The 27,582-nt window shown below is 36.2% G+C and overlaps 1 protein-coding gene across 20 annotated transcripts in view; it reads left to right on the top strand.

The window, feature by feature from the left end:
• The window catches only part of SLC10A7 (solute carrier family 10 member 7), a 242,850-nt gene that overhangs the window by 23,551 nt on the left and 191,717 nt on the right, over nucleotides 1–27,582 (top strand). For 4 of the 20 annotated variants that reach the window (XR_004804912.2, XM_035698737.2, XM_035698734.2 and 1 more), the window contains exon 5: nucleotides 16,759–16,868. The exons of 13 other annotated variants lie outside the window; for them this stretch is intronic. Coding sequence is in view for 6 of the 7 variants with exons in the window: in XM_035698737.2 (XP_035554630.1) it covers nucleotides 16,759–16,868 (110 nt within the window). In the remaining variant the exon portion in view is untranslated. Of the gene's footprint in view, nucleotides 1–10,981; nucleotides 11,111–14,317; nucleotides 15,998–16,758; nucleotides 16,869–27,582 lie in introns of those variants that run through there. 3 more of the 20 variants (XM_025439534.3, XM_035698739.2, XM_025439538.3) reach the window with 3 other exon arrangements.

Here is a 27,582-nt window from a genome sequence, read left to right as displayed (position 1 = left end):
TATAGATGTTTAAAACCTTAGGGGACTTGCTAAGGGAATCATTCTGTTTAAATTCATGGAACTTCTGCCTTATAGTAAATACCACAGGGATTATGAAAGAAGTTTCTTCTTCAAGAAACTGGTACATTATTTTTCCAAGTTTGGAGAGAGTTCTGTAGTTTTCATGCTGTTGTTATAGAGATATTTCATTTCTCTGTTACTTATGCTGCTGTTACATGAAAAAAGCTGGAAAGGTAGGGTTTGGAAAAAAATTACACTATCCTTCTTTGCTTCAGTATTTCTTCTTTTGCAAGCTGAGAAAAGGAAGGATTCAGCTAATAGCCAATGACTAAAAATGTGTAGTAAATACTAGGTTTTGGGTTCCTGAGTAAAGATGCAAAACTGTACAACCTTGTAAAATTTTCTGAGTCTGAGCATTAAACCAGTTAAGAGAGAAATATAATTAAGGATTTCTGCCTTCAAATATTTAAAGGAAAAAATAAAAAGAAAAGCATTAAGAATCATAATAAGTAAAAATCAGGGCAAGGTAGGAAGAGTTTCCGGTCAGGTCTGAGAGTATTTTATGCTAAACTCTAATCTGTGTTTAAAGCTAATAAGCCTGGTAGTTTGAACTATGAAAATAAGGTACACTGACCACTGTAGTGTACTGATTACATGCATGTTATTTATGTTGGTTCGTTTATTTTCTGTTTCTCAAAGTGAATCCCATAGATTCTGTGGGTGGGGGGTTGGGGGGTATCCTTATCTCTACCTTAGATCTATTGAATTAGAATGTATGGTGGATGATCCTCAGCATTCTCCTTTAAAAATTATGAATTATATCTACAAAAGGTGTGTAAAACATATATACAGTTTAAAGCATAATAAACACTGCTGTGTTCACTAGCCTTCTAGCTTTAGAAATATAATACTCAATCAGAAGTTAAGCTCCCACTTTATGTAGACACTGCCTTCTACCACAGGGCATAAAAGGAGAATGAGATCTGCCTTCAGAAGTCTACATTTAGTGTGATATTATACTACTCAAAACCTGTATTTCATGATATAAACCTCACAAAAAGAGGTAAAGCAGAGTAAAATGGCTTTGTATTGGTCCTTTTTTTTTTCTTTTTTTTTTTTTTTTCTTATCAAATTGTCGTTTTCCATTTTTGGTGTAGAAAAAACCTAAAATGAACCCCAAGTGAGTTGAGCCTCACTCACCTATGTAGGACAGTCAGAACTTGAGTTTAGGAATCTGGACTGTGTTTGCTTCTTGAAGGCAGTAGGGCTGTTCCTTTGCTGAGTCTAGGGTTAAGATGTTATGCTTCTTTTAATGTAAACGTATTTAGTTAGCATTTTTGTTATATTTTAATTAGCAGGTTGAAGGATTTTAAAACCCTTTGGTAGTCATGTGGAATTCCAAACACATTGAAAGAAAAGTTTTGATTTCAGGTATAGCAGAAAGGTAATTAAGTTAAAAAGTGTGCATGTGTTTAATTTCATCAATGGGGCTATTGCCCAAATCTCTTCAAAGAAAATTTAAGAATGTCTCTTGAGCAAAGAAAATTATTACATGTGGTGAACTCTTTAAGTCATAGACGAAGGTCATGGCAGTCTGAGTGTATTTAAAAAAGGTGTTCTGTCTGCTTGGAAAGCAAATGAAGCACTCATTACTAACTTTAAAATTACAGCTGTGAGAAGATTTTTGCTAGAGGTGAAAGATCAAGATCATCATAGTCCAAATGGAGACAGAAAGTTCAATTTCTGGCTTATCAGTCAGGCATGAAACATTTCAGGGTTATTTTGCATTATCAGTGGGGAGTTGATCTTGCTAATCCAATGCATGAAGATAAGATTCATTGAAACATTTATAAAGGCATTTAGAGTAGATCTGATCAGCAGAGAGCCGACTTGAAGTGAGAAGGAAACCTGACCTGTCAGTCACTGTCTTAGCTTTAGCAATCACTCAGCTTTTCTGTGCCTTGCCTTTCTCTTCTGTTAAATGGGGTCCGTTAGTGCTTTTGCTTGCAATGGAAGTTAAATGGCCTCCTGGAGAAATCTCGTTTCTGAAAAAGGCTATCAGTGTTGAGCCCTTTTGTAAGCTGGGTTATGTGCACTTGTTTCTCTGCAGCCTCCTGTGCTCTCTAGGGTGGTAACCGTTCTTCCTCTCTGGCAGATGGAAGAACAGAACAGCAGCAGCAGTGAGAAATTGCAGGGCCCTACTCTTCTGCTATATGTACCTTTTAACCCTAGTCTCATCTTCTGGGTGGGGTTAGCATTCTTAGAAGCTTTACAAAAAGTTGCCTGTGTTTGTTTTAAAGCTGCTATAAAACTTGTTTGAAACATACCGAGATTGCTCAAGAATTTTGTATGTAACTTAGAATTCTCTCATTTGTCTTTCATTTCTACCATTCTAACCAAGATGGTCCCCTTAATGGTTGGCAGTGATCTGTGTTTACCTGATCTAGTGGCTCATTCTCAGTCCTTATTTTCCTTGATTTAACTGTAGCCTTTGACACCATAGCTACTTGCCTCTTGCTTCCTTTTGCTTCCCTGACACTCTTCTCTCCTAATTCTCTTCCTCCTGTCTCTGATCATTCCTTTTTTTTTCTTGTCTGGCTCCTTTTCCATCCTAATGGGAATGTCTTCCAGGTACCTGATCTTCAAACACTTTGTTTAGCATTGTCAGATTCCCGTTTCTGGGTCTTTTCTATAGCTGAAGTTGTTTGACCACCAACATCACCACCACCGCCCCCCTTTCGGTCTATCTCTGCCTCGGACATAAGGACCAGTCCTGATCATTAACCAATGCCAGCTTAACACACTGTGGTGCAACATCACCAAAGTGCTGTGGCCGTGCTGCTAGGCCATCTGATTTTTAGCAAAGGGTGCATTTGCCAAGGAATCAAAGCAGGTGTTTGATACCTGCTTTTACTTACTTAGTGGTCTGAGTGGTCACACCAGGTAAACCCTGGACCTCTCTAAGCCTTGGTTTCCTCATCCAAATAATCTTTGCATTCTTATTTCATAGGATTGCTTATAGGGATCTCATGAAATCATATGCAGAAGTAATTACAAATTGCTCAGGAACATATTAAACAAGCATCAGCATCATAGCATCATCTTTGTAGAGATTTGTCATTGATGAAATCATCTAGTTATTGCTTTCTCAAGAATTTGATCTTCTTTTTTTATTTTTTTAATAATTATCTTTTATTGGTGTTCAATTTGCCAACATACAGAATAACACCCAGTGCTCATCCCGTCAAGTGCTCCCCTCAGTGCCCATCACCCATTCACCGCCACCACCCCTAGTTCATTTCCCAGAGTTAGGAGTCTTTATGTTTTGTCTCCCTTTCTGATATTTCCTACCCATTTCTTCTCCCCTCCCTTCTATTCCCTTTCACTAATATTTATATTCCCCAAATGAATGAGAACATATAATGTTTGTCCTTCTCCGATTGACTTATTTCACTCATCAGAATTTGATCTTCTGAGTTTACTCATTTACTCACTTCATTCACTCGTTCAAAAATATGTGTTGAGGTCAGCCCGGGTGGCTCAGCAGTTTAGTGCAGCCTTCACCCCAGGGCATGATCCTGGAGACCCCGGATCAAGTCCCAGGTCAGGCTCCCTGCATGGAGCCTGCTTCTCCCTCTGCCTCTGTCTCTGGCTGTCTCTCTCTCTGTGTCTCTCATGAATAAATAAATAAAATCTTTTAAAAAATATATGTGTTGAGTGCTGCTATATATAGTACCTTCATAGAGTTTTCAGTTTAGTAATATAAAGCATAAATAGTAAATTATAATATAAAGTGATAGTGTTTAAATAAATTTATTTTAATAAGCTGGATAATACCAGTTTATTAGTTTATATTATAGTTCTTCAATATTTTTTATATAAATATTTCTTACCATAACCTGAAATATTAGTCAGATATTCAAGATTACCTTCTGGGAATGAAAAGGCATGGGGAAATGTATTAGTAGTAGAAAGGTTGCTTTGGGAATTTAGAACTAGATAAAGGGGATTGAATAGATTTGCAGGATGTTTCCTCTAAACTGTAAAGCCAAAATAAATAAGTAAGTAAGTAAGTAAATAAATAAATAAATAAATAAAATAAACTGTAAAGCCTGGAAAACTACCCTTGTTCCATTCCAGTCAACAAACTGACCAACCACAAAAACAGTCAGGTTACCATGTCTCCCTTGAATTGTCCTACATTGAAAATTTGTTATCTAATTCTTTTTCAGTATCAGAATGTCTGTATATATTAGGACCCATATAAGATATTTTCAATAATTTTGTTTATTTCAGTTAATTACATTTTAAATATCAAACTTCCTTTTAAGGGAGGTACCCTGGATTCATTAGTGATCTTGAGGAAACACTAGTTTAAACAACATACTTACAGCTTTTTTCTTGGCTAATCTAATTTTTTTAATATTCATATTTGTTGTATCTGATTATAAGGAATTTGACTATTTTTACCTGTATTTTCAAATTCTGGGCATGTACCTTTTTTAGGCTTTGTGGCTTATCTCTGTGCATTGACTACATGCTAGCCACTCATGTATTTGTATATACTTATAAAGTTGTTACTACTGAAAATAGGAGCTTACTCTCAATGATTTGTTGAACTATGGAGTTATGGAAATATCAATAAATTGGATGTGGAAAGACTTAGCTTCTTCTATTGGTCCTATTCCTAACCAGTTCTGTGATCCTTGGTATTCTCTTTTTTAGCTTTTTAATCAATTGTGTGTAGACAGATTATTCACTTACTTTTCTCCAAACTTTTATTTAAATTCCAGTTAGTTAACATAGAGTGTAATATTGGTTTCAGGAGACAGGGTTGTTTTATTGTAAAAAATTATTTATTTATTTTAAGGATTTTTTTTTTTAAAGATTTTATTTATTTATTCATCAGAGAGATTGAGAAAGAGAGAGGGAGAGGCAGAGACACAGGCAGAGGGAGAAGCAGACTCCATGCAGGAAGCCTGACATGGGACTCTATCCTGGGACTCCAGGAACACGCCCTGGGCTGAAGGCAGCGCTAAACTGCAGAGCCACCCAGGCTGCCCAGGATTTTCTTTTTAAGTAATCTCTATACCCAACATGGGGCTGGAATCTACAACCCTGATATCAAGAGTTCCATGCTTCACCGACTGAGCCAGCCAGCTGCCCCAACATGGTTGTTTTAGATGAAAATACTTTGGGAAAAAAAAATAAAAGGACCTATATATTTGATTTATTTATCTTTTAAAATTGAAGTTGACACACAATGTTACATTAGTTTCAGATACACAATATAGTGATTTGATAAGTCTATATGCAGTGCTATGCTCACTGCAAGTATAGCTACCATCTGTCATCATACAGCGATTATTACGATACCATTGACTGTATTCCTGTTCTGTGCCTTTCATCCCCATGACTTATTCATTCCATGACTGGAAGCCTATACCTCCCACTCCCCTAAACCCATTTTGCCCATCCTATCACCCTCCCTTCTGGCAACCATTAGTTTGTTGTCTGAATTTATGCTAAGAGATATGGGAGGAGGTAACCTGTTATTTTAAGCTGTTTGCTTCTTGGTGAAATATGACTGACTTTATTGCATTAATTGTAGATCTTTATGCTTTCTCAACTTAACTTTCCCTATGAGATTATATGCTTCATAAAAAAGGATGTATTATACATGTATCTTTTATATGAATGTGTTCAGCATCTATCAGACTAAAGGAATCAAGCTAAATCTTTACTGCATTGCTACAGATTTTGAAAATGATCCTTTTAAGCTTTACTTGCATTATGAAGACATCAGGTTGTGTCTCTGATGTACCTAATGAAAACATCCTGCTTAGTGGAGTAAGATTTTTCAAGCAGATTATTCATGACTAAGAACACTTGGATCCAAACTAATAGTGTGAATATATTGAGTGGGACTGAGCTGCATTCTAATCAAACGACAAGATATTGGCCCTCTAAATAAGTGATTTAATTTTTTTTTTAGATGGAACCCACTGATAGAAATGGAAGAGTTTCCATAGTAACACTATTATGTAATTCACTCTCTCTTCCCCTTTCTTCCCCCACTTTCCATCCACCTTTCTCCTCTTCTTTTATTTATTTTATTTATTCATGAGAGACAGAGAGAGAGAGAGAGAGAGAGGCAGAGACACAGGCAGAGGGAGAAGCAGGCTCCACGCAGGGAGCCCAATGTGGGACTTGATCCTGGAATTCCAGGATCACGCTCTGGGCCAAAAGCAGGTGCTAAACCACTGAACCACCCAGGGATCCCCTCTTTCTCCTCTTTCTTCCCTTCCTTTTCCTTTCCTCTCTTCCATTTTGGAAAGAAAATGCCAATCAGTATTCACTAAATTGATTTTGTGAACCACAGTTTGAAAAATACTTTCCTAAATTGTGGTAGAAACCTGCCATCCATATTTCCTCTTGCATCAGCTCTTCTGATCTTCTGGACAAACTCATTGGCCTTTGGTCTCTCTAAAGGGGGATTCCTGACTGCCTGTCACTTGTAGATGGCTCCTTTGGTGTTGGTCCTTGGACCACCCTGGGAATTTTGTGTTCCTGATCAACTCTTCTGCTGTTTGTTGTCAGCTCAATTGAACAATCTGCTCCTTCAGTACAGACCTCTTCGTCCCCCATATCTACCAGATGAAGTCCTGCTTATCGGTCAAGGCCTAAATCAAATACCATTTCTTTTCTAGAAGCTGTTGCAGATGCCCAGTCAGAATTAATCTTTCCTGCCTTCCATGGTACTTCTTTTGTACCTCTGTCATGACACCTACCCTTTATCAGATATTTTTGCTTGTATTTGGCTCTCCAATCAATTTTTGAATTTTCTATTCAGGAACTGCTTTTCTTTGATCCTTTTAATGCTGTACAAGGGTATCCATACTAACAATGGCAAAGGAGTATTTGGGGAAACTAGAAAGTGATTCCAATTTCATCATAGTCATGTAATGGTCCCAAAAGAGTTGTTCAAAACAATAGTGAAGTCACTTACCTGACAGTAATTTCCATAAGTTTGTGTTCTCAATCTCTCCTTTAGGGATATTTTTATAAACTTACTTTGCCAGAAGAAAGTGGAAAAGACTCGAACAGTATTCTGCCTAGATAAGAAATATTTTCTCATTAATGCAAGTACATTTTAAATTTTGTTAAGAGAACTTATTGTGGGAAGTTTTCAGTTGATGCTCCATAGAGTTGCTTATTTAATGATCTTTCAGACACTAACTCTAAGACAAAGTTCCTGTCTAATTACAATTACATTAATTAAGTTCACACTGTTTTGAAAATCGTACATTTTCTCAGATAGTACCATGATAGTTTAATTCTGAAAAACAGTCTGAGAAATTAACTGTATGAGGTAAAACATATTTATATATTTATGCATAGTCATGTTTTTTGAATACATAATGAGTTAGCCTGTGAAAAACACTTCAATTTTTGTGGCTCCCCTTATCAGGGACAACAGGGAATGAATAATATGCCTTATCAAAATAAGTCACCATAAATACTCATTACATTTGTGCTCTGCCTTTGTTGGCATGCATTTATTCTTTTTGTTCCTCCAAGGTGCGATATTTGCAGTTCCTCAACAGTTTTAATTACCAACTATTCTGCCGTGTGTTTGTACACTTGCCATTAAAAAGGTGGGGTATATAGTCACACTCTCTTATGAAAAATGAGAGCTGGTATTAAAATTAAAAAAGGATCTGCAATGCCCAAGTCGTCTATAATGAGATGTGAATCCTGTTGGTTCAATATCATTTTTTTGCAAATAACCAAAGATAGAATTTTTGTTGGAGGAATTATGTAGTTCTTTTTTAAAATTTTTCATTTTCAGATTGTGTTTGAAATACTTCTGAAGGTTCAAAAGGAGCCCACTTTAAGAAACAGTTGGCCCATGGTTGATAAAGTTTTAGGACTTCAGGCCTAATTCATTATAAGTTGACTATCAGTAGAGAAAGAGGAAAGAAGTTGAGTTAGAAGCTTGTTTGCTAAATAAAAGAGCCTTTCCCTGGTTAGAAGGAGCCTAACCTCAGATTTTGACAAAGTCCTTTAGCGGTGTGAAGGAATGCTAGCATTTTCCCCAGCACTTCCCTAATTTCTGACCTGGGGGGATGAAGAGGACCCAGCAGGATGGTGGAGTTACCAAGAACTGCAACAATCCAAAAGGCACTGTTAACTTACTTTTGTGGGCAGTTCCTGTGCCCTAAGAGGGTTTAGCTAGCCGCTAACCCATACAGGAAGAGACATCTCCAATGACAGTAAGCTCTTGTCATCAAAATAATAATAGCCAGTGCTTTTTAAAAAAATTTTTTTTAAGATTTTATTTATTTATTAATGAGAGACACAGAGAGACAGAGACACAGGCAGAGGGGGAGAGAGAGAGAGAGAGAGAGAGAGAGAGAGAGAGAGAGAGGGAGAGGGAGAGGGAGAAGCAGGCTCCATGCAGGGAGCCTGATGCGGGACTCGATCCTGGGACTCCAGGATCACACCCTGGGCCAAAGGCAGGTGCCAAACCGCTGAGCCACTCAGGGATCCCCTAGCCAGTGCTTTTTTTTTTTTTTTTTTTATAAATTTATTTTTTATTGGTGTTCAATTTGCCAACATATAGAATAACACCCAGTGCTCATCCCGTCAGTGCCCACCTCAGTGCTCGTCACCCAGTCACCCCCACCCCCCCGCCCAACTTCCCTTCCACCACTCCTAGTTTGTTGCCCAGAGTTAGGAGTCTTTCATGTTCTGTCTCCCTTTCTGATATTTCCCACTTATTTTTTTCTCCTTTCCCCTTTATTCCCTTTCACTATTTTTTTATATTCCCCAAATGAATGAGACCATATAATGTTTGTCCTCCGATTGACTTATTTCACTCAGCATAATACCCTCCAGTTCCATCCATGTCAAAGCAAATGGTGGGTATTTGTCATTTCTAATAGCTGAGTAATATTCCATTGTATACATAAACCACATCTTCTTTATCCATTCATCTTTCGATGGACACCGAGGCTCCTTCCATAGTTTTAGCCAGTGCTTTTATAGCACATGCTGTGCCAGTCCTTGTTCTATGTGCTCTGCCTGTATTAGCTCTTTCAATCCTTTTAACAACCTTTTGAGTTAGGTACTATTATTATCCCCATTTTATAGATGAGAAAACTGCCACAAAGAGGTAAGGAACTTGTCCAGCATCACATAGCACAGAAAAAGGAGCTGTGATTGATTGTAAAGCAGGTCCTCTGCTCAGTGCCTGGGTTCCTATCCTTCCCTTTTTGGCCTGTCCCTCAGTTAACATTGGAGCTAGGATAGGTGGCGCTAAAACCTCTCCATGTATACGTGGCTCAGTACTCCATATAGGTGAGAAAAATAAAGATTGACTTATGACTGGACCAAAAAAGCCAGTAGTTGTATTAAAAAATGATCCCTACAAAGTTGTGTAGGCACTGGTTTTTCTACCTGACTGCAGGTCTCCCTTCAGGAAGCTTTCCCATCTCTCTGCCAGGGCACCATGGGATTTACCCCATCAAGGCACGTGTAGCACAGCAAAGGCCTGTGTATCTCAGTGAAGATTCCATTTGATGGCAAGGAATGTGTATTTCTCATTTACAGTTGTATAGTATCTAGTGCAGTATTTGGCAGATGTCAGGGGCACAGTAAATATATTTGAATTGATGAATATTTTTGAAAGAATTTGTTTAAATCTAGCTCTATCCAGATCTTGATTTAAATAAGTCTTATTAAGGCAGTTATTCATATCTAGCTATACTTTGTCCTATATTAAATAAACTTGTGGAAATATCATAAACTTTTATAGAAAAATCAAGAGACATGATTGGCTGTTTCTTGCCATATATTTTTTTAAGATTTTATTTATTTATTTGAGAGAGAGAAAGAGTGAACATGAACAAGGGAAGGGGCAGAGGGAGAGGGAGAAACAAACTCCCCTCTGAGCAGGAGGTCCGACGCGGAGGCTCCATCTCAGGACCCAGAGATCATGACCTGGGCTGAAGGCAGATGCTTAACTGTCTCTTGCAATATTTTTACTTCGCTCAGTTATTCACACTTTTTGGGCTTTGTGTAAACATCAGCAGCCACAGCCACTTATATGGTGGCAATCTCCAAAATGGCAGGCTTCTAATGCTTGGAAGGAAATAGAACACTTCTAATGCTTGGAAGGAAATAGAAGACTTTCATATGGTTGATCAGGCCTGGAAGGAAATAAAAGATTTCTCTAAGGTTGATCTTGTATCTTCAAACCTGCTAAGTGATGAAAAATATACACAGACATTTTAGTAGCTGAATGGGACCTTGAGTCTGTTTTCTTGCCTTTTTAATTTCAGATAGTCTTTTTTTTTTCTTTTCTTTTTTTTTTTTTTAATTTCAGATAGTCTTAAACTATTTAGTCAAATATCTCATGTAGAGAGAAATGATTTTGACATTAGAAGACATTAGTGGATACTTGATAAATATTTTTGGCACAAATGATGAGGTAAAACATTTTTTAAAAATTTTACTAATTTATTCATGAGAGACATAGAGAGAGATTGGCAGAGACACAGGTAGAGGGAGAAGTAGGTTCCATGCAGACAGCCTGATGTGGGACTCGATCAAGGATATCCAGGATCACACCCAGGGCTGCAGGCGGCACTAAACTGCTGCGCCACCTGGGCTGCCCAAAACATTATTTTCCTTAAAACAGTGATTTTTTTCCTATGGAAGTTTCAGGAGATTGAGAATTAAAATATGTGTAAGAATACTTCTTTAGGTCATCTTCTATAGTGATAAATAGATTTTAAATTACTTTGCATATTTTGTAAAATGCTTTTACCTATATTTTCTCTTTTGAACTTCCTGATAATTATAGATAAGACTAGTATTATATTGCCCTGATTTTCGTAGTTGGTCAAATTAGGATTTAGAGGTGAGGTGACTTGACTAAAGTCACACAGGTGTAAAGTATGTATTCCTTCTCCAGGATGCTTTCATATTATATCCCAAGCAAAAACAACAGAATTCCAGAAATCACAAAAGAAGAAATCACCTTCAAGGGAAGATCTTGTGTTGGCTCTTCATTAAAGATGATGGTTTGAAATTGTTCTGAGAGGTAAAGGAACAATGTACTGTTAACTTAAGACAAATTATTGAACACTTGCAATTTACAGAGCACTGAGCTGATATTTTGGGGGAACAGGGAGGTAGAGTATAAAGAAAATCCAGTGGTAGTGTGCTTTCATAGGGGTTGGTCATGAAATGGGGGAAATTGGCAGAAGCATAAACAGGTGGATTTGAATGAGCAGTTGGGCTCTGTGGTAGGTAAGGAGAGGGTTGGAGAGGTCCCTAGAGCTTGAGCCAGGCCCACAGATTCTGGTTAGAAAAATGGTTCTTGTCTTTTTTTTTTTTTTAAAGATTTTTATTTTTTAATTTATTCATGAGAGAGAGAGAGAGGGGGGGGGGGCAGAGACACAGGCAGAGGGAGAAGCAGGTTCCATGCAAGGAGCCTGACGTGGGACTCGATCCTGGGTCTCCAGGATCAGGCCCTGGGCTGAAGGTGGCGCTAAACCGCTGAGCCACCTGGGCTGCTCAAGATGGTTCTTGAAGAGATAGGCTTTCAGCTTGTCTCTCAGTGGTTAGGGAATTTTTTCAAAGGCTTTCCAAGTGGGGTTAAGATAAACTGGTTGGAAGATCACGAGAATGGGCCTGATGGAAGGGGTGTTGTTCACCAATCCTGTCCCGGTGGTCTGGCTCATATTTACCTGCCTCTGGGAGCAGGAGTGCAGGCTGGCTGAGGATGCAATTGCATTATGACTGACTGTTTCACTGCACATGTTGCTTCCTCATAGTAAGTTGGTGGGAGAATGATCACTTTCCTGTGCCCCATAGACATAAAATCTGAATAGAAAAACCAAGCACCCGAACACAACCACACTAATGGTGTGGGTGGGTCTGTGGCACAAGTAGGCCAAACCTATATACATCATAGCATTGTAGAGTTAAAAGATCACCACTACCCTCGTCATAGAGTTTTCAAATTCATCTCAGCAATTTCCATTCCCTACCAGATGAGAAAGTGTAACCAAATCTGAGATTTCCTTTCATACCTCAAATACAAGAGGGCTTTTGAATTTGTTTTGGTACCATAGATCCAAATTCTACCACCAGGAAGCCAATCCCACCGAGAACACAGCCACAAATATTGCCCTTTCTAGCTAGTATCTAAAACTGTAAGATACCATGTAGGTATTTTTTCTTTAAATGTTATTTAAATAAAGATAAAAAATTAATTTCAATGTTAGAAACCATATTAATATATGCCCACTTTCTTCCCTAAATCTATACTATTGATTAAGTTATTTAAAATATTTCCTAGCAATAGATGCACATCGTTTAGTGTTAACTGGTTAAATGATTAACATATGTGAGGATTCTTTGCAAATTACAAAACATTATAGTTATTTTGTTATTATGTTACTGCTATTAGATAATGCTATTGGATGATTGGCTTTTAAAACATATGTTGATTAGAAAGTCTATTTGATACAATTAATTGAGATTATATTGGATTGTATTGGATTGTTCTATTGAATGTTATGTTACTACTGTTGGGGTTAGAAGTTAAATGTAATATTGGTTTAGAAAACCATAGTTTTATCATGATACCTGAGAAAACATTTAGTATTTTCTTTCCTTCTTTCCCTGGTCTTAAAATTGCTTCACTTGTTTCTTTTGCCTCAAAAGGGTAGGAAGAGAGAGAAGAGAATACTATGATAGTCTACTTGATTTTTTTAAAGCTTCATTTTTATTTTTGTTTTTTTAAAACCTGTCTTTATCTTCTGAACTTTTCCCTTTCTCATTCCTGTCCTGTTGCTGTTTATCTTTTCATCATTGTCTCTCCCTCTTTTCTTCTGATGCATTTTAGTTCCTCTACTGACCAGTCTTAACCAAGCTGGACTCATTAGTAGGTCTCTGCATGGTCCCCTGGGGCTTTTGTTATTGTCACTGTCTTCAGCATCATCTCATCATTGTGTGGTCTCTTCCTTGGAGCGTAACTCTATTTCAGTCTAGAGTGAGACATCTCAGGTTTCCAAATCGTGAACCTGGCCTTATAATGACAAAGGCATGTGCTTCTATGGCACTATCCCTTCTTCTAGGAGCTATCAGTGTTGATCTATCTGCTCGGGCAATAAGAGTCTCTAAAGGTCTTCTAGGACAGGGGGATTACCTTCCACACTAGCTCTGTGTATAGCAGGTATTTGTAGGGTCCATGGGACTCCATGAGGCATCTGCCCTCAGCAGCAAGATGTTAGGAAGCTTCCTTTGGAACGTATGACTAATGTGTGACTCTGTTTTGCAGTGATCACAAGACCCATCCTAAAGCCTGCTGCTGTCATGTATCCTCAGGCCTTCCTCCTAGACAGCTACCTACTTTTTAAAGTCTTGCTTATTGCAGAAGTCAAGGAGATAGATGGCCAACTGAGAGGAACTTGAGCTATAACTGTAACTCTCTAAAATCAATCTCCAGTCACCGTCAAATCATCATCTATTTAAACTCCCTCTTGTATGATTCTGTAGAAATAATTCTACATTTGGTCTGGGTGTTAGGGTCTAATAGGAAATTGGTTTAGTTGTCCTAACTTTCACTCTTTTGCTTCTTTTCTGACATCTCCCCTACTCCCCTGTAGTGGCAAAGGATAGAGGTGGGATGATGGAAAATCATTGACTATTTCTGCATTGACTCAATCTAAGCCAACACAGAATATTCTATAATCATTGTCCATACCTAAGTTATATTCTGTTTCTGCATTGACTCAGTCTAAGCCAACCCAGAATATTAGCTCATTGGAAGAATCTGCCCCATTCATTTATTTAGTAAGCACTCAATTCGTACTTAAGGAAATTCACTGTGTTGCAAGGAAAGGAAATGATTCCGTCTGTTGAATTGGATATTATTTTCTCAAATTGACCTAGTTTTATTTTGCCTATTTATTTTAAAATAGACTCCACCCCAAATGTGGGACTCAAACTCATGACCCCAAATTAAGAGTCACATGTTCTACCTACTGAGCCAGCCAGGTGCCCCAATTGACCCAATTTTAAATTTCTTACTTTCATCATGGTGATTTTTTAACAACTCCTATGCTTTGGTATAAAATTATACTAATTAATACCAATCATAGTAATATTTTACCCTTTAAAGAAACCCATTTATTTACCAACAATAGTAGTTGTATTTAATTGGATATTCTGGTTAATATATGTATCAGACACCTCTGATCATTTTCTAATATCTTTTCTCCCTTCATCTTTTCAATAGAATCCCATCGTTCATCTGGGCACACTGTCATCCAGCTAAAAACTGTATTTACTAGAATTTCTGGTGTTCTGAAAGCCATAAAACTAAATTCTGGGCAGTGAAATATAAATGGAAGTATTGCATATCACATTCAAGATGTCTTCTTAAAAGTGGGTTGTGCAGCCTTCATTTTCCTTCCTCCCTCTGCTTCCTGGAATGTTGATTTGATGGCTAGAGCTTGAAGAGCAGTTTTAGATTGAGAGAGCCTGCTAATCATAGTGGAGCAGCAAGAATAGGATTCTGGGTCCTTTGAACTGTGGGGATGCCAAACCGTGGTTTGCCTACCTCCAGACTTCTTTTACATGAAAGAGAAAAGCATACCTCTCCTGTATAAGCATTGTTATTCAGAGTAGTTTTTTGTATGCAACTAAACTTGATTACAATTAATGTAAAATTATATGGGTATAATTTTGAAATAACAGGATATAATTAAGTATACTTAATACTGGAACTAAACTGAATATAATTCAAAATGATATGATATTTAGAAGCCACTTGAAGACCTGGTCCATTATAACTTAGTAGTGTGCAGTATTATAAAAAAATACCTCATTGATTGTCTTGAATTTTCTACCTTTATTGATTCTTTGGAAATGTAGATTAACATTGAGTAATAGTTTTGTTATCTAGCAAATTTCTTAATACTAAGTACAAAACTCTGGACATTTAGGGGAATTTTCTGGAATCCTTTTTGCTAATGTGTTCCAAGACTGATTTTGTGCTTTTTTCTGTTGTTGTTTCTTGAATGACGATAAGAATATATACATTAAGGTGTGATTGGCAATGCTTCTCATAAAATTTATGCATCTTTGGTCAAGGACAGATATTTAAAATAAAAGAGCTCTGATTTTTCATTATCTTTGAGTTTTCATATTATTTTGTATCTAATGTAATTTTTAAAATCGTGGTGAATATACCTAACATAAAATTAACCATTTTAATCATTTTTAAGGATATAATTTATTGGCATTAAATACATTTAAACTTACATTGTTGTGTAAGCATCCCCACTGTCCATCTCCAGAACTTTTTCATCTTCCCAAAATAAAAATCCATACTCATTAAATAATAACTCTCCATTCCTCCCTCTCCCTAGCCTGTGGCAACCAACTCTCTGATTTTCTGTATCCGTGAATGTAACTACTCTAGAAACCTCATTTAAGTGGAATTACACAGTATTTATCTTTTTGTGACTTACATATTCCATACTAATATAAGTCTTTTGCTTTACTTGGGGAATTATTTAATTGTAAATGAATTATTATTGCTTAAGATTGTCTTTTTTACATTCATCTTCTGAAAAATTTCATCTGTAATTATAATGGATGTTAACAGAGTAGATGGTGTTATGATAGGGTATTGAAATAATTAATTTATGAAATACAGCCTGACGTAGAAGTTACTATATAGTTTGGTGCTTTTAGTATTATAAAGGCAATTTAAATACAAAACAAGGACTTTATTTTAACAGTTATGACCTATGAGATGAATGCGTTAGGTGTTTTAGCTAATCTGGTGAGTTTCTGGTCATTCTGTATAAGAATATAAATGTCATATTGTGTACCATTTGATTTCGTGTATTAACTGAATATATTAGATAAAATGCAATTTTAGGATAAAACATTAAAGTTCACAGATTAAGCAGTTGTCCCATTTGGCTTATATTCTATTTATGTAACACATGGTAAATTAATGTTTTTTTTCTCAGAATGTATAGATTTTTAGAATTGAACAATAATACCTAATAAGGAGTTAAGATGTTGATGATGACTATTTGTTGTTTTGGGGGAAACTATTGATGATCTGTGTTGCTTCAAAATTAACATTTGTCAAAATAATAATAATAATAATATTTATCCTTGACTTAAGTTTTTTTTTTTTTTTTTTAAACTTCTTGCTCCCTCTTGGTTTCTCCCCTGAAGCACTTTACAGAAGTACACTTCAATAAAACCTTTCTGGTAGATAGTTAAGATTCTTTCCAAAACTCCCAATTAAAAGAAGAAATATTATAGGGAGTTGGCCTAATTTGTATTTGTATTTGCAAATCTTAGACATTATCCCACAATTTCGGTGTAACCCTTCATCTGACAATTAAAATCTTTGTTTTATCAGTCATCACCCAACCCTAACAGATGGGTGAAGAATTAATCTATTTTGTATTTTTCCCCACAACTTTCTCCTACACATTGTTTGATTCAATGATTCACTTTCAGTGAATTCTTAAAGATAGTTGATGGGCCTTATAAGAGATATAATATTTATATCCTATTAAAATTACACCATAGTAAAACCACATAACAGAAGAGCTTCTAAGACCCCTGTAGAAATTTGAAGACAATTTTGATACTCTTGTCCACTCGAAAAAAAATCTGCTAATACCGTAATGTTTTTTCCCTTGCCAGGACCCTCCTTGCCTGGTGTCATTTCTTGAGCTCTCCTGGGAGGAGATTAGTCTAAAACAACAAAGTAGCCAGATGTCTGGTTCTGAGAGAGTCCCAGAGGCCAGGCTACGGTAGGCAACAGAAACCGCGTGGGGCTGAAGATCAAAGATACCTGAGAATTACTTATGGGCACATAATGTGTGTCATTCCCATTATTAGCAGTCTGAGAAAATTTGTTTCTCTAATTAACCCTTTTGTTGGAATAACCTTAAATTTTAGTGAATATATTTCTTTTTTGTTATGTTTTCTTTTGTGTGGTTTTGAGATGTGTACATAACAAAAAAGAGAAATGAAAAGGAACCCATGTGCTTGATTAAAATCTCTAAGCACTGTTATTATCCAAAATAGATGTGCTATCCATTGTATAATCATTTATCATTTAAAAAGTGGGCATTAGGATTCTAAGTCAAAATTACAAATTAATAGTCAGGAACTACATGGCTTAATGTATGAAGAGCTGTTCTTAAAAACCCCAATCCTTACTTTAAAAGTACAATTACTTCAACTTTTAATGGCTTTAGAGTAGAGATTTTTAGATCACAGCTTCCTGGTCTTAAAATGAATTCAGAATAAATCCCAGTGGTGGGAAATCTGTACCTTATTAATAGTTGACCTCTTTCTTCTCACACTAGTATTATAATGAAATACTAATTAAAAATTCTTGCTATCCTTTACCTGTTTGCTTTATACATACAATTTTACATTATTTAGACAGAGATAGATTTAGAAAATGTGAATACATTTGCTGTTTTGAGTTTTTTAATCCTAAAGCCTCGAAAAGCTTTTAGCTGAATTTATTCCAAGGGATAGGTAAAAATCTAATTATAACTTTTGATATGTTAGCCTCTAGATGAGAGTATCAAAAAAGAGAACAAAAGATTTTGGGTGGCCTTGCCACTTGTTTTTGTTTCTGTTTAATATCATCATGTAACAACAAAATTGTGTAAAAGCCTTATTCCTGCTTTCCTTGAGATATAATCATAAACCATTGTTATCAAGAGCCAGCTTTAGCGCTTTTAAGTGCTACAACACATTCTTTAACATCTAGTAATATAAACTTGGCATAACAGCTGTAAAAATGTCTTTAAACCTAATTGGAGATATGTGTTAGCAATATAGTACAGAGATTTCATATTCTTTGTGTAGTGGTCAAGGCTTCTTTTAACTCCTTGAGGAAAATGAAGCTCCTAGGAGCAGTTTGTAAGGATTAATTGATTTATCTCTTTGCTTCTAGATTTAAGTATTGAAGCAAGAATAAAATTGGCTTCTTATACAGAGAACCAGAGAGGCAACTGTATTTTTTTTTAAGAGCTGAATTTGTGTTACTTCAGTGACAAAGGGTGATCAGTGTTTTTTGTACTTTACACCTGTGTTTCTTTTACTGGCTGCCCCATTGTCAACAATACTGTTTACTATCACCCAAGAGTGGTTATCTGTTTTCCTATTTTGAGTGCGGGTTGAGTCAGTTATGACCACTGTACCATAAATATTTCTAAGTTATGGCTTACTTTAGACAAGTTATTCATAGACACTTCCCAGTATCACAGTGTCCCAGTAGACACTTGTATCTAGTGTCTTCCCAGTATCACAGTGTCCCAGTAGACACTTCCCAGTATCTAGACACTTCCCAGTATCACAGTGTCCCAGTAGACACTTCCCAGTATCACAAAGTTATTGTCACTTCCTTGGAGTTGGTTATATAGCAGGATTTGATCTGAAGGAATGAGGGATCCCTGGGTGGCGCAGTGGTTTAGCGCCTGCCTTGGGCCCAGGGCACGATCCTGGAGACCCGGGATCAAATCCCACATCGGGCTCCCGGTGCATGGAGCCTGCTTCTCTCTCTCTCTCTCTCTCTGTGTGTGTGACTATCATAAATAAAAAAAAAAAAAAAAAAAAAAAAATGAAGGAATGAGAGTCATAGTTCCAGGACTAGGGTCCAATGGTAGAAGGAACATTCCATTCTGTCGTGGTTCAGGGGGCAGTTCTTATTTCTGCCTTTCAAGGAGTTTCTTGCTTCCTCCGCTTTCCCCCTAACACCCAAAATATACATGTTTGTGTCTATACATACATTTAGCAGAGGGATTTGCAAAGGAGAAGACTCCTATTATTATTATTTTTTAATCTTTCTGAAGTTGCCAGTGTTGCTGGTGACTAACCTGTTAATGTATTCACCTTGAGTTGCCTCATTGGCTATTGGTGCTCTCCCTCCACCTTTCTCCCTCTCCTCTCATTTACCTTATGAACCATTACTGTAAGTATCATCTCTTGAGGCACCTCTCCCACCACCTTGTGTATGGAGAAGTGGTTAATTATGCTTTAAGAAAATAAGCATTATCAAATTTAAGGAGGTGAAGAGTGTTAGTTTTCTAGTTCCTGCTTTATTTATTTCATCTATCTTCCTTATTCATAGGTTTCTTTTCATATTACCTCCTCCTCTACCCTGTCATGTTTTGTTTCTCTATTTTTCACCTTTCGGTTCTTAATTCTATTTCAGCATTCTGTCTGTAGCTTTCCAGGATGGGTTCTAATCTGAAATAAGAGTTAAGTTGTAAGAATAGGCAATTAAGCTCTCTTTTTTTAAAATTTTTTTAAAGATTTTATTCATTTATTCATGAGAGAGAGAGAGAGAGAGAGGCAAAGACACAGGCAGAGGGAGAAGCAGGCTCCACACAGGGAGCCCTATGTGGGACTCGATCCCAGGTCTCCAGGATCATGCCCCGGGCTGAAGGCGGTGCCAAACCGCTGAGCCACCCAGGCTGCCCTTAAGCTCTCTTTGGGTGTTATTCTGTATGTTAGTAAATTGAACACCAATAAAAAAAAATAATTAAAAAAATATAAAAAAAAATAAATTGACAAAGATTAAAAAGCTTAAAAAAAAAAATAACTTAATGTGTAATGATTTAATACTTGAGTGGGTATTGTGGTAATAATCTATAAGCTTTTTGTGATAGAATTATGTGCTAAATAAAAATGCTTGTGGCATAAATCAAGTTGACTTTGTTAGACTGTGATGATTCAATATGCATTTTAATTTCTCTTAATTTTAAAAGCTTTGAGGTTAAGTGTAAAGTCTTAAACATTTCTTTTTAATCTATGATGGTGTGAAAGATCTTAAGAGCTACTTATTTATGTATCTTTTTTACTTGTTTCCTAAATTTATGTTCGTCTAAAATAACATTTGTTCTTACCTGAGTTTTGGAGGAATAGCCTTCAGAACATCTGTCACTGCTTAAAATGGTGGTCTTTGGCTCAAAGTTGCTGGAGAGTCTGAGACTGCAAAGTGATAGGATTGGATCTTAGCAGTTGGGCGAGTCCTTTCCCCAGTGGCAAATGAAGGGTAGCACACTACTCAAGAAGGCACTTCTGGAGGAAAAGTTATATTTTGAGTACAAAAATGATTAGTTCTTGAATCCTTGTGACTTCTTACTCTGTTGCTAAAACAAAGAACAGCATTTTAACAGAAGGAATAGAAGATTAAGTATTGTCATGGATTATATCTAGTATGAGCAGTTGACAAATTTTTTTTTTTTAAGATTTTATTTATTCATTCATGAGAGACACACACAGAGAGAGGCAGAGACACAGGCAGAGGGAGAAGCAGGCTCCATGCAGGGAGCCCCACGTGGGACTCATCCCAGGTCTCCAGGGTCACACCCTGGGCTGAAGGTGGTGCTAAACCGCTGAGCCACCCGGGCTGCCCAACAAAAAATGTTTTAAGTGGAGTATTTTTCCTTTTTCAAGTAACATTTACATGATTAAATATGGAATGAAACGACAGCTGATAGATACCTCAGAATATGTTTGGGAAGCTGGGTTTCCTGAAGATATGAGGCTTAGTTATTTTAGCCTGGGGATTTTGCCTGGGGAAAAATGTATGTGCCTCAACAGCTGAAGGGCTATTCAGGAAGAAACAAAGTAAAATGGCATCTATTTTAACACGTAATTTTGATATTTCATACTTAATCTTATCTTTGGCAGAAATGTCAAAATATACTAGCTGCAAACCACCTCTGAAGTCATATCTACACTACCAAATTGAACTGAGTAGGTAAAGTCCTCAAGAATCAAATAGTTTTCCATGGGGAGAAGAGGGTCCTTTCTAGGTAATTCTCTGGAGGGAATGCTCTATGGAATCAAAATGAAGATATGGTATATTTCAAACAGAGGAACATACAGCCTAAAAAAACTGCTATGGGGAGGGCAGGAAGCAGTTTGTAAAATTGGTTTATCATACACATAACTATGCATTATTTTGTGTCATTTTCTACCTCCGTGTATTTCCACCTAAATTTAAAATAACACTTTCCTCCATTTGTGTTTAGTTTTTATTTGTTTTAACTTTAACCGCATCTCAAATTGAACTGCTCATGCTAGAAATGACACTGCAGTTCGCTCCATTATTTCCTTCTCTGCCATCCCTCAGAGGTTAAATTATTCTTGCTGTACAAGTTACTATTTGAGTTAAAATCAAGTTCTTACTAATGGAATAGCTAGATTTCTATTTTATATAAATGCTTTTATTTTATTTACCCTCGAGTGGAAGCCTACCCCTTGAAGGAATTAAAATGGTGAAGCCTAGACCACCATTTATCCTGTCACTACATGGCTGTTGTTTATTGTTTTTTAATCAAAAATCAAGTTTCTTAATTTAATGACTTGGAAGATACATTACATTTTGTCAAAGTGTAAGAATTTATGAAGAATAAAGAGCCTCTGGAATCCCCAAAAGATCAAGAAGGGGATGTGTATAATTTTGCTGTTTAACACATATATAAGCATTAATATTTATTATTGGATTTAGTATTTTGTATTTTCACTTCCATCAACATATATTATAGTATATTATTTAGAGACCATTAAACAGCTCAGGATTTACTCACAGAAAAGAAAATTTTAGGTTTTTTTGGTTTTTTTTTTTTTTTTTTTTTTTGCTCTTTTATTTGAATTTTCCCCGGGTTGTTTGATAAAGAGCAAACAAATTTGTTCAAGATGAGGGCATTTACCTTGAATATAACCCTGTCTGGTATATGGAAGTAATCCAAAGAACTGACAAGTTGCTGAATGGTCACCATCATCTGTTAACATAATGCACAGACTGTTAATGCGAAGGTAACAGAGGTAACCTTGACAGTGAAAATCAGTGCCATATGCAGATATGGCCCTTGATATTTAATTTTTACTTAATTATTAGAGTGCACATAAAGCATATCAGGTTGGTTGGCTTAAGTAATAGTGTTAGTTTCCTAACATTTAAAATTCATAGAACTGTTAGATAAATGCACTTTTGTTTGACTGGAGGATTCATTTTTTATTAAAATAGCCATTAAAAAACAAAAAGCCAAAATACAACATTTCTAGAAACTCATTTTTTTCAAAGAACGCTTGATCAGTAGGAAGTATTTCCCTAGCTAAATTGGTAGCCTCACGCTCTTTTAAAAAGCATTATTTGGAATACTTTAAAAAAGTACTTTTTCCCCATACATGTCAGATTGTGCCTTTTCTTTGCAACCTTTGTAAGGGGAAATTTTATCAAAGAACAAGACCACTGTATTTAATTCAGTGAAGTGAATTATACTTTCAAACATCTATTTATGATGTTTTAAAGATGATCTTGTCATGTATACATATCTTTTTAGTGGAATATACCCCTTGGCTTTTCCTTATTTGATAGGCGTTATGGCTTGGAAAGAAAACCACACTTAGAGTAAATCAAAGACTCCAGGAACTGAGCAGCATTAAAATAAATCACGCATTTCATATATGCAAACAGTAAAAAGCATACAAATGGGCCTGCTTTTTTTTTTAAGTTTTCAATGATAATTTAAGATTAAGAAATAATTTTGCCATGTCTTTTGTGATTCTCTACTCTTTTGGCCGATTGTAGTGATCCATACACTTTCCTTATGAAGGGCGTCAGTGCATCAGTGTACACAAAGTCTTATGCTTTGTGGGAACCTTAGAATATGCGTGGATTGAAATATAAAAAAACCTACGTTTCAAGAAAACATTGGTATTGGATTTTCCTCCCACCTTTGTCCCCTTAAGGAAATAGTGATGACAGCCATTCAGATCTTCCCCACACCTCTGTTGTATAGATGGAAAAAACACTTTAGACAACCGATGACCAAGCAGTTAGCTTTACCAACCTGAGCTTTGGTATTTGAAATTTGGTTTTCAGTCTCATTTCCTGCCTACTGCAGCAATATGGCCTTTAGACAACTAGACTTTCAAAAGTTAAAAGGCAATAAGTCAATCCCCTGGAAACGATGCAGAAACGTAGATTCAAATCGTAAATAAGGAAATGCATTGAGTACATTAAACAGACATAGAAAAATGGATTTCTGTCTTTTGTAGTAAGGTAATTGGGCACCACTGCTTGGCAGGAGCTGGTGCTATTGAGCTGGCTGTAGCTGCCACAGGTTGATAGGCAGGTGAGCCGGCAGCTTCCACCAGGATCTGCACGGGAGGCCTACCTAATATGCTGTCTGCCCTAAGGGCCTATGGGAACACAGTTGGATTATTATGTTAATGCATGAGCCTGCTGCCCTCTTCCTATCCCAGCTGGGTTCCCTGTTGTTAGGAACTGCTTTGCACTGACAGTGGAGTAATATGCTTCATGATTGAAAGGGCAAAGGGGCTTGGAGGGAAAAAAAAAAAAAGAATAGGCCTGTACAGATATGTAAATGAGGGAAGGAAATCCGTAGGAAGATTGCACTCTATAGAGAGAAAGTTTATTAGAAAGTTCTTTTTCTCTCATAGCACTCTGTAAAACCACTCATTTCCTAATTAATTTCTGGGCTTGCTTTTCCTTCCTAACACTGCTATAGAGAACATGGCAATGTTTTCTAAAACAGGCACTTAGGTTGATTTATTTTCAACTGAGATGCTCTATTGGTATCCAGGTGGAGTGCTCACAGTAGTGCATTTTTTTGCACCTTCTTTACTAATACTCATCCTTCACTTATTCCACTGTATTTTATAGGAAAGTTTTTTGTTTTTGTTTTATTTCTTTTTTTTAGGCGCTAAAAGATTTATATTTTGTGTTGATGTCACTTTTAGTTTCCTTTATTTTTGATACAGCTTTGGAAAACTGCAAAAATCCATCTTTGGGAGTGGGTGGTAGGAGGTATTTTCTTGGGTTTATGAGTTAGGTATGAGTGGTGGTTCAAATTGCAGTAGCATTTTGTTTTCAGCTGAAGTTTTTTGTTTGTTTTATTCAGCTGTTTTTAATGTTGACACCATATCATAGTGAAAAGAGTGTTGGCTTTCATGTCCACATGTCTGTACAAATTCTGGCTCTACTAATAGTTATCTAATTTTGGATAAATTACTTTACCTCTCATCTACGTCAGCTGTAAAATGGGTGTAATACGAATTTCAAATGAGAAGATAATGAATAGAAATCATTTTGTCTAACAGAGTAGTCATAAATGCTCACCATAATAATGATATTTAATTGCTTTTATAACAATTATAATTTTCAACTATCAGACCATTATTTTAATATGTATGGCTGTATACTTTCAATGGATTGAAGATTTTGTCTTTTCCTCTAGATTTTTTTTTTTTTACCAACCCTCAACAAATGAGAATGACTTTAGCTTCAACCAGATTTGAGACAAAAATATTCAGATAGACATTATTTAAACTAAAGGGTTAATGTTAGCATATGTTCTTAAACAATTAGTTTTATAATAAGCCATATTTCAAATGCTTAAAAAATTGAATGGAAAAGAAAATCTAGTTGGCCAATATTCTAGACAGCTTCTGGAAATACTTTTAGTGGATGCCAAATTTGGAAAATTTATTTGTATGTTACACGTACAAATATTCCTGTATATGTAACTGTGTCTAACATGTTTGTTTATTTAAACTAATTAAAAGGGACAGTGTATAGTTGGGAATTATTTTAATATATCTCTTGTTTGTGTTTTTTTACTTAATTATGTTAAGATAATGTGTGCACAGTACCTGGCACATTGAGAAATTGAGAAATGATGGTCATTGTTAATTAGTGTCAATGAGTGTTTCATATCCACAGCCCAGCCTGCATTAAATAATGCTTTGCAGATTTAAAAGGAAGAACTTCAAGAGTTTCTTAAGGTTAGCAAATATATAAAGTTTGGTATAGGATAGGATTCATAGGCTAGTAAGATGGTTACCATATATATACCAAAAGAATTCACATGATTTAAAAATGACCCACTAATCATTTTAATACTCCATTGAAAGCTTTGTGTTAAAGTGTGAGGTAGATACCATGTGCTATATTAGAAAAGAGACTCCCTTCTGAAAAGCAATTGTGCATTTAACCTTACATATACAGAATATAGGAAGAAGGAACCAATTCTGTCTAAGCAATTCTTTGTAGTTACAGCAAAATTCTTTTATAACATGTTTTCATATTACCTATTTAGTTGGTTACCTATATGGAGTGTTGGGGGGGTATGTAGATATGTGTGTATATTTATATATATGCCTGAATATATATGTGAACACATGAATATATACATATTTCTGTATATCTATAGCTATATATAATGTGTGCATTATATAAAATCTCAGAATCTGATGTACACCTAGAAATATATCAAGAGAAGCTCTAGTCAACTACATTCTTTAATAATGGGATTTTAAATAATGCATTAAGTTTGAGCAATAGTTGTTAAATTGTTGAGGCTTTCAAGAAAGGGCATTAGAGGAAGCAATAAGACCATGAGATAGGTAGAGAATAGTCAAAGGAGTATGCTTTTTTTTTTTTTTTAATTTCCTTTTTAATCAACCAACAGTGCAGGCTGCTTCACTGCCTGTTGTCAGAATACAGTTATACATCTGGCCCTAATACAGGCATTGCACAGTGAAAGAAGTCCATCACAGAGTAAATAATAAACTCTGTTTTAAACGAAGTCTACTCTGAAGAAAATCTGTGTAGTCCATTCAGCTTAAATAAACGTTTGTCCAATGCTAGGTTTCCTTTAAAATAGCTGTGGATTTGATACATCCAATAGTCCCTTTAGGTTAAGTATTACTAAGGACAAAAGTCACATTTTATATCCAAAAAAAAAAAAAAAAAAAAAGAAAGAAAAAAACCCAACCCAGTTCTTTAAACACAGTAGGAATTCCTCAAATGCTCATTGACTGAATAATTGGGTCCACGTAATAATGTAATCTAATAGCATAATCAGATTTAAGTCTGTAGATCCCAGGGTACCTTGTTTTCTCTTGCCTTTACTTAGTACTGCTCTCAAAAAAAGCTGTCTTTTGGCAGCTTTGTGAAGCTGACTGACTTTCCTTCTCCCACCTCTCTGACACCAGTGATAACTTATGCCTCTCCTGACCACCTTCCCACCTCCACGAACCCATCACACCTCTTTATACCCTCCCCACACTGTTACTCTGAAAGGCCAGAGTTGGAAAAATGATGACTGGGTTGAGATGTGCTTTATGGAAAAGAAGCAAATGTTTTGCCAGAAGGGTAGTTGGTTTCTGTCCTGCTGAAAGCCATTGGCCTCTCTAGTGACTATGTTGTTGCTCTAGTTGTGTTCCCCATTCACCCTTTGCTTTTCAGGAAATTTTATGCACACCCTGAATGATTCTTTTATTCCAAACACCATCCTAAACTAGAATTGTTAGGACCCACTCCTCTGTTCTCCCCTCGCACCCCATAAGACTTCTTTCACCTTCTTTCAAGTTTTTTTTCCTCAAAGATGGTAAAAAAAAATTTTCTTTGTTGACTTTTTTCTTGGGTCTTACAAATCCCTAAATATCAACAAAGAATTTTATGTAACGGGTTATGATTCTAAGATTACCATTGAGTTATATTATTAAAAAAGTGCATTTTTAAAAAGGTTTGCTTTACATCCCCAGATCCATCCTTCGTCTTCTTCTCACCTTAAAATGATTATTTGGCTCTATTTTTCCAAATTTACCAGAAATTTTATCTCTATTTCTGGATCCCTAATTTGGCAAGGCATTGATTAATGGTTCTCACCACCTAGTACTATAATATTGATGACAATACAGTTAATGATAGCTAATATTTATTATGTACTTACTATGCTAATGATTTATATAGTCTCATTTAATTCTCACAAATTCTTACAAGTAGATACTAATTTTACAGCCATTTTTGAGACAAGGAAGCAGGCTTTTTTTTTTTTTTTAATTTTACTTACTTATTCATGAGAGACACACAGAGAGAGAGAGAGAGAGAGAGAGGCAGAGCCTTAGGCAGAGGAAGAAGCAGGCTCCCTGCAGGGAGCCTGATGCGGGACTCATGTCAGGACCCCAGGATCACGACCTGAGAGCCAAAGGCAGACGCTCAACCGCTGAGCCACCCAGGCATCCTGGAAGCAGCCTTAATATGGTTAAAGTTGTGGAGCTGAATTCAGAACTACGTAAGCTAAATGTAGCGCCCTCTAGTGCCTACATATCTTACGGCTGTTTTAGGTGGTAAACCACACTGAAATACAGCCTTCCTTTCCCAAACACCTCCCTCCAATCTTTGGGTTGTGTTCCTATCTATCCTTGTGTAAGAGGTTGTGTCTCATTAGACATACTGCTGTCACATAGATCAAGGAGGATGGATCATGGATAAATAAGAGAAAAACCATGCTAACAAGTTTTTTTTTTTTTTAATTCTGTTTTTCAAGGCTGAGTGGGTAGGCAGCTTTGTAACTTGGTATTATCTCGTATTGACAGTCTCAAAGGAAAAAGTAAGAGCCAGCATAACTAGTCCTTCTTTTACTAGTAAAATTTGATATGAGAATGGTGTGAATAGTGAAT

This window comes from Canis lupus, chromosome 15 (genome assembly GCF_003254725.2).
Source record: "Canis lupus dingo isolate Sandy chromosome 15, ASM325472v2, whole genome shotgun sequence".
Lineage (NCBI taxonomy): Eukaryota > Metazoa > Chordata > Mammalia > Carnivora > Canidae > Canis > Canis lupus.
Note: the sequence above shows the minus strand (reverse complement) of the source record. Positions and strands in the feature narration are given on the sequence as shown.